The 8,550-nt window shown below is 32.4% G+C and overlaps 1 protein-coding gene across 2 annotated transcripts in view; it reads left to right on the top strand.

The window, feature by feature from the left end:
• The window catches only part of LOC106873465 (sterol regulatory element-binding protein 1), a 94,588-nt gene that overhangs the window by 40,348 nt on the left and 45,690 nt on the right, over positions 1–8,550 (top strand). For both annotated transcript variants that reach the window (XM_089348813.1, XM_089348808.1), the window contains exons 4-6: positions 181–483; positions 1,348–1,462; positions 7,212–7,382. In XM_089348813.1, the coding sequence (XP_089204939.1) occupies positions 181–483; positions 1,348–1,462; positions 7,212–7,382 (589 nt within the window). The remainder of the gene's footprint in view (positions 1–180; positions 484–1,347; positions 1,463–7,211; positions 7,383–8,550) is intronic.

Genomic DNA, 8,550 nt, shown 5'->3' with positions numbered 1-8,550 from the left:
TAAGAGCCAAGTCTTAAATAATCCACCGTAGCGCACCATCATCATCATTGTTGTTTAACGTTCGCTTTCCATGCTGGCATGGGTTGGATGGCTTGAATGATGGCTGGCGAGCAAGAAGGCTGCACTAGGCCCATGCACACACACACACACACCTGTAATTCAATTTCCCTGTTGTTTCAGCTCCTTATTCAGTCTCAACTGATAAAACCCCAGGAAGTTAATGGTAATGTTGTGGCATTGACCAGTCCACCAGCATCAAATTCTCTAGTGACCAGTGGCAACACAATACTGACCACAAGCATTCCTCTGCAAATGGTTGGTGAAGGAGACAAGCTGCCTATCAACCGACTAAACACTAGTCCACTGAAAAAGAATAGAGGAGAGAAGAGAACAGCTCACAATGCGATTGAGAAACGTTATCGCCTTAGTATTAATGATAAGATAATTGAACTGAAGAACCTGGTTGTTGGAACTGAAGCAAAGGTATGTTGAAATTTGTTCTTTTCTATTTTGCTTTAAACTCTATTTGACAAGCTAACTGGAGATCCTTTATGCTGTCACTTGACCTGCTAGAAATAAGAACCAAATCTCTGCCTTTGTAAAAATGGATACACATGGACATAGGCATGTTTTTGTGAACGTAGAGTTGCTTTGTAACCATGTGAATTTGCATTCTGTCTTACTGCCTGGCATCTTGGGCAGGTGTCATCAGGTGGCCTCAGGTTGACCAATGTTTCGTCAGTGGAACAGGTGGACAGAAACCATTTGTCAGCATGTCATGTATTGTCAATGTGTGTGTGTGTCTGTGTATCTATGAATGTTTAAAGAGTGTACAGATTTGGCAACTTAAGATTGATATACACACGTCTTACACTTACAATGTGGAAGTGCAATGGCCCAGTGGTTAGGGCAGCGGACTCGCGGTCATAGGATCGCGGTTTTGATTCCCAGACCAGGCGTTGTGAGTGTTTATTGAGCGAAAACACCTAAAGCTCCACGAGGCTCCGGCAGGGGATGGTGGCGAACCCTGCTATACTCTTCCACCACAACTTTCTCTCACTCTTACTTCCTGTTTCTGTTTTGCCTGTAATTGAAAGGGTCACCTTGTCATGCTGAATATCCCCGAAAACTACGTTAAGGGTACACGTGTCTGTGGAGTGCTCAGCCATTTGCACGTTAATTTCATGAGCAGGCTGTTCCGTTGATCAGATCAATTGGAACCCTCGACGTTGTAAGCGACGGAGTGCCAACAACAACAACAACAACATTTACAATACCCATTTTACTGTATTCAACATTTTACTTATAATATATATATATATGATTTTTTCCTTTATTATGTTGCAGTTAAATAAATCTGCTATCCTGCGTAAAGCCATTGACTACATTCGTTACATACAGAACACTAATACTCGTCTGAAGCAGGAAAACATGGCCCTTAGGCTTCTCGCAAAGAAACAGAGTGAGTATTATGTTACTCTACTTCAAACCGCCTTATTGTATCACCTTACTAATCTCTTTGGTTTGCCCAAATTAATCTTTGATGCTTTCTTACTTTTCTCTGACAATTTTTTTCCTGTCTCTATCGAATGTTTTAACTTGCATTCTGTGTTTTCAGACCCTTGTTGAACAATTCTCTTAGATAATCGGTCAATTGTCAAGGATTTTTCTGCATAAAAAAAAAAAAAGAATTATAAATAGAAGAAAAAAAAAGAAGCTATATAAATAAACGGAAGGAAATATAGATATGAAATCAATATTAATTTGAATCTAAAAATATCTGAGAAATGCTTGAACATCACAGCTATCCATTTTCTTCTTCTAAACATTAAGCTTCATGAATATGTCCAACCCATGCTAGCATGGAAAGCGGACATTAAACGATTAAACGAATATTGTTCATGGGGTAAATTATTTTTCACAAAATTGGAGTTGTGATATTCATGCCATTCTCAAAGCATTAATGATAGTAGTGAATTCAAATATTTTAAACAGAATGAAGATTAGATTTGGAGTTCTGCTTATCAACAGCTTCCTTTTGTTTTATAATAGGGGTGCAGCCAAAAAGCCTCCCGTAGTTTACATTTTTGATAAATGTTGTAGCAGCAAACATACTGCAAATGCTGCTTTAAACTGTGATGGTAACTTAAAAAAAAAAAAAAAAGGGCTACTTGAAGACACTGTTACCACCTGTCTTCCTTCACTAGTACCACATGAATGACCCTACAGAATATGGATGGTTCTTCTGCTGCATCCTGTACATTATTCCTGTGTTAGAAATAATTGTTTAAGATTTCTTTCCTCTGAAGTCATTAAGTAATCTTTCTGAAGGCTATTTGTTGAAGTTAGCAATCAAATCTTAGTCCTGAACTGTGAAAATAAATGAAAATATTCTAACGAAGGAAAACAAATGAATATAAATAAGATTAGCTTTATTTCTATGTGAACTGAGGTATTTTATCATTTAAATCACTAGGGTTTCTGAAATATTTATCAGTCAGTGGAACTACATTTTCTTTTGGTATTGTTATCAATCACACTAAAAAGCTGAGAGAAAATAATTTTTATTTGGTGCAGGTATAGCTTGTAGGTGCAGGCATGGCTTGTAGGCACAGGTGTAGCTCTATGGTAAGAAGTTTGCTTCCCAACCACATGGTTCTGGGTTCAAATCTGTTGCATGCCACCTTGGGCAAGTGATTTCTACTATAGCCTTGAGCTCACCAAAGTTTATTGAGTCGATTTGGTAGATGGAAACTGAAAGAAGCCTGTTATATATATATATATGTGTGTGTGTGTGTATGTGTTGCTTTGTGTTTGTCCCCAACCACTACTTGACAACCTGTGTTGGTGTATTTACACATCCATAATTTAGCAGTTCAGCAAAAGAGACTGATAGAATAAATACCAGGCTTAAAAAAAAAAGTACTAAGGTCAATTCTGATGACTAAAACTTCTTCAGGGTGGTGCCCCAGCATGGCCGCTGTCAAATGACTGAAATAAGTAGAAATAAAGATAAATGATAAAATAAGCTGTTAACTCACAACACACATCCTGTTTTATAGATTACATCTTGGTGTCTCTTCTAAATTACATTGTCAATAAAAGTTCATTGATATAATAACAATACAATGTTAAAACACTGTAGTATATACACACTTGTTGAGTGAAGAACCTTAGAACCTTGATATAGGAGAGGAAAATTAGAAACAATAGATAAGATTCTAACTAGCATTTTATAAAAGATATATTTGTATGAAGTGTTGGTGATTAATTCTAGGTGATCTAATTAATAAACATTGGTAGGTATTAATTGTCTAGGATAGTTAATCTTTTTGTTTTTGTTTTCAAGTGGAGTATTACACCTTACTAATAAAACTGTGTTGTGTTTCTTCTTAAATGTTATTTGGAGGATAAGGCTGATGTCTTTAAAAAGAACTGGTTTGTCTATGAAAGTTATTGGTAGCTTGAGATGTTAGAAGGAGTGATAGTTTTTATTGTAACAATGAGAGTAGTAAGTAGTTTCGAAGTGATAATTCACTTCAGTATTGATTATAGTAGCTTTCATTAATTTGTAGTTGTCTTAAGATGATTATATGGTCTGTATATAATCTATAGTTCTTTCTTCCCACCTCCCCTCTATCTCCACACACACAGAGAAAAAAGAAAAGAATTTAAGTTGAAAATGTACACTTAAATTTCTTTAGTTTTTCTACATATTTCTCAACCGGTTTCACATCTGTTATGATGTTCATGGTGATCTTTACTTATAGTTTCTCAAAAAAATTATATTCATCCAAATGTATGTATTTTATGCAAAATCATCCACAAAGAGACAATCAACCATTAATTGTAAAAATGATCAATAGATTTAATTTATTTTCATTAAGGAAAGCTTGATAACGACTTAAAAGTTCCACCTGTGATTAGCTTTGTCAGACTGCTTGTGTGTGTGTGTGTGTGTGTGTCTTACACCCAATTGAGTGTGTGTATGTATTTTCCCAACATTAAATAAAGAGGAAAGGTTATACTGCAGAAATACTCTAAATTAGCATGCACATATCACCAGTAATACTTAGGGATCAATCCAAATAAAATGACCTCTAATAATTTGCTTGTTACTAATATTACTTAATAAACAAATTGCTATTCAGAACTAAAATGCCCCCCAAAATGTTACTCTTTGACTAATTCTAGTTAGTTGGCTATGGTCATACTACAGCATTGTAAACCAATATGTAAATTAAGTAAAAAAAAAAATATACCACTCTTTATAAAAACCAATAAACTGTATTTAACTGTCATGTTTTCAAAAGATGCCAAACCTATAAACCAATCCATTGAATAGCTAAATAAACACACACACACACACACACACACACACACACACACACACACACACACACACATATAGTAGAATAAGAAATAGAAAATCCTTGGTATAGTAATATATATTTGTAAAAAAATTAATAGAAACGACTTTTCTGATAATTTTTCCACTTCAATAATTTGATGTTTATAAGTTTACAAGTTTACAAGATGTTTATAAGTAAACTTATAAACATCTAATTATTAAAGTGGAAAAATTAGCATAAAAGCCGTTTCTATTTATTTTTTTCAAATATTTTTTCAAATATATATATGTACATTGTTTACATTATTTACATTCGACGGATATTTGTCCTCATCTTGTTCATTGTTAACACGTTTCGGCTGAAATACCCTCCAGCCTTCATCAGGTGTCTGGGGAAATTTTGAACCTGGGTTCTTATTCGAACCCAGCTTCAAAATTTCCCCAGGACACCTGATGAAGGCTGGAGGGTATATCAGCCGAAACGCTGTGTTAACAATGAACAAGATGAGGACAAATATCTGTCAAATATAAATAATGTAAATAATGTACATGATTCCTCATCTCTTAAATATAGAACTGTATATATATGCACACACACACATACATACATACATACATACATACATATATATGTACATACACACACACACACACACACACACACACACTCATACACAAAAATATATCATGAAATTGGTAAAAATCTTATATACATATAATTTATGTTTATTAACTATTACAATAGTCTTTCTTTCTCTCTCCCTTTCTTTCTCTCTCCCTTTCTTTCTCTCTCCCTTTCTTTCTCTCTCCCTTTCTTTCTCTCTCGTTCCACACATTTAACTTATTTTAATTTCAATTATTATTGGATGTGTTTTAAACATATAATGAAATGTAAGCTGAAAATAAAATGGTTGAAAAATAAACCAGATTATATTTATCTAAAAGTATATCATTAACCCTTTAGCATATGAACCAGCCATATTCAGCAAAAATAATCTACTTGTTTTATCTTTAAACTGGCCAGATCTGGCCTCTGATAACACCCTTCAGTATTATTCTGAAAATATACACTCACATCATTAAAACCTCAAAACTACAAGGTAATGCATGACTAATTTTTATCAATGTGAATAAATAAGCATGATGTTTGACAGAGAAATCAGAATGCTAAAGGGTTAAGAAAACAGACTTAATAAAGTTGATAAATTAATTTCTAAGTTAAAAAAAAATAAAATTGTAAGTTTCCAAACTAAATATCATGTTAGTTTAATATATATATATATATATATATATATATATATATATATTCAGTTTTGGGGATTAATAGATATGCGGGTATTCTATTTCAGATAATACAAAAAATATAACCTAATGAGTATATCTGAAAGTAAACTCATGGTATCCATTTGCACATCACAAAATAATACTTAAAAGACATAACCATTATACCAGCAGGGTATATACTATACTTCCTTAATTATCTCCTACTTTAGTTAACACTAAATTAAATATGAAGGAACTACACGTGTTTCAGTATTGGAAGATTATAATATATATACATACACACTATAGTATACATATATCATCATCGTCGTTTAACATCTGCTTTCCATGCTAGCATGGGTTGGACGATTTGACTGAGGACTGGTGAACGAGGTGGCTACACCAGGCTCCAATCTGATTTGGCAGAGTTTCTACAGCTGGATGCCCTTCTTAATGCCAACCACTCCGAGAGTGTAGTGGGTGCTTTTATATATACATATATAAATACATATATGCAGTCATCAGATTTACAGTTATTCCAACACATCTTCAGGTTCTTTTTCAAAATATTATAAATCTAATTTTACATCTCTTTAAAAAAATAAGCAATAAAATTAAGCATTAAAAATTAAAAATTTCCTCTAATTGCTATTTTGAAGACTAATCCTGATACCAGCAAAAAAGGAAGATATGTATTTGAATTTTTCTTGTTATATTTCACATTTAAACACAGACATTTTTATTCTGAAGTATAATTTTATATCTTATAATTTGTATTTGACATTATATACTTGACTTTACAAGGTTGATTTATATACAAATTCATATTTATAATGTATAATTTATAAATTTTAATTCTTAATATTACAAAGTATAATTTTTATTTTCAATTTTTAATCTTTAATGCTTAATTTCATTGCTTATTTTTTAAAGGGATGTAAAATTAGATTTATAATATTTTGAAAAAGAACCTGAAGATATATTGGAATAATTGTAAATCTGTATTTATATATGTATATATATATATATATATATATATATATATGTATACTATATTGTGTATGTATATATATTGTAATCTTCCAATACTGAAACATGTGTAGTTCCTTCATATTTAATTAATTTAGTGTTAACTAAAGTAGGAGATAATTAAGGAAGTATAGTATATACCCTGCTGGTATAATGTTTATATCCTTTAAGTATTATTTTGTGATGTGCAAATGGATACCATGAGTTTACTTTCAGATATACTCATTAGGTTATATTTTTTGTATTATCTGAAATAGAATACCCGTATATCTATTAATCCCCAAAACTGAATTATTATTGACGTTTATTAGATACTTTGTACATTTCTAGATAAATATATAAATATATGATAAATAAGACCCCAAGGTACGATATGCAGATGCATGTTATGCTGAAGGGTTGTACCTGATTGATTTGGAAATTCATTTTCCCAAATTATTTAAATTATATATATATATATTTATATATACATGTTACTGTGGAAGGCTGTTGTAACTTGGGGTATCAATCCGTTCCTTTAGCTGATTGTCAAAACTGAATGAATTTCAATTCACTCAATTCTCTATAGATTTGGAAGATAATTTGGCTGGAGCCCAACTGAAGAGTGATCCTACTATGGTTCTGACCCCACCAGGCTCTATCACAGGTTCTCCTTCCCGCAGTCCCCCTACTGCTAGCAGTGACAGTGAAATGTCTTCTCCCCCAAGTCCACTATTTGATGACTCCTCGCAAAATTCTGGTAAGCTTGTCATTTCACACTCGGTGTTGTCTGTATATATATTGTAACTCTGTTGTTCCACCTTTATAACTCAAGCTAGAGCCTTATAATATCACTTTCTGCTTTGCTCTTATTGGAAACCATTTTGTCAGTAATAGATAAATATTCCTCTTACATTTATATGTTTTTTTTCTTTTTTTTTGCACACTGTTTCTAAATGTTGTGCTTATAAAAGTGTAACAGAAGAGCTGTGTTTCTGGCTATATATGCTTTCTAAACATGGTAACTGGTGGATATCACCAACTGTATCCTCTCCTTGCTTTTACAAAACATTTTAATATCTATTTACTATGATTAGTTACTGTATTCTAGTTTCTTACTAACTTCACTGCTGCAGGAACTCACTTTCACACAGTATAGCAATAGCATTTAGGTTCCGTTCTTCTACAGAAGCCACTGTATTGTAACTTATTTATATATACAAGTGGCTGAAAGCAGTTTGTCTAACTAACATGGCAGACAAAACCCAACATCCAGTTAAAGTGATCAAGGAGATTATGATGGATTAAGCAGTATAATCTAGTGATTGTGGTATCTTCAGTGAAAACGTTTGTTAGGAAGGAAAAAGTTTTGTTTTGGGGACTCATAAATAGAAACTATTGACTAAATTACACATATCTCTCATTGTTTGTGATAAATATAAAAGTAATTCTATGACTGAATTTAAAAAAAAAAAAAAACAGTTTGTAATGTAGTAAATAAGTGAGTAAGTTAGTTGTAATATTGCATTTGAGATAGAACCATAGTATTTTCTAAATTAGGAAAATAAGAAATCCAAAGGTATTTATGATTCAAGAGCATGAACGAGAAAGATATTACAAGAAAGCAATATGTAGTTTATGCCTGATGTGGAATGTATCATATAAATGTGTGTGTGTGTGTTTATGATTTACCATTCATTTTGATGTATGAACATCCAGTTCTTTGATCAACTGGAGAACCTACTCATTGAATTAGTATGTGAAGGAATTGAGTATTCTACAGACACATGTAACATTAATGTGATTGTCGAATAGAATCAGTATAACACAAGTATTATCGTGTGATAAATTGTAAATGAGTATCACCATTATACAAGTGATGTCATTCATTTCCAATCTTCCAAGCAAGGGGAAATACTACCTTGCTT

This window comes from Octopus bimaculoides, chromosome 1 (genome assembly GCF_046866305.1).
Source record: "Octopus bimaculoides isolate indiv1 chromosome 1, ASM4686630v1, whole genome shotgun sequence".
Taxonomy (NCBI): domain Eukaryota; kingdom Metazoa; phylum Mollusca; class Cephalopoda; order Octopoda; family Octopodidae; genus Octopus; species Octopus bimaculoides.
This window is presented reverse-complemented; position numbering and strand designations above follow the sequence as displayed.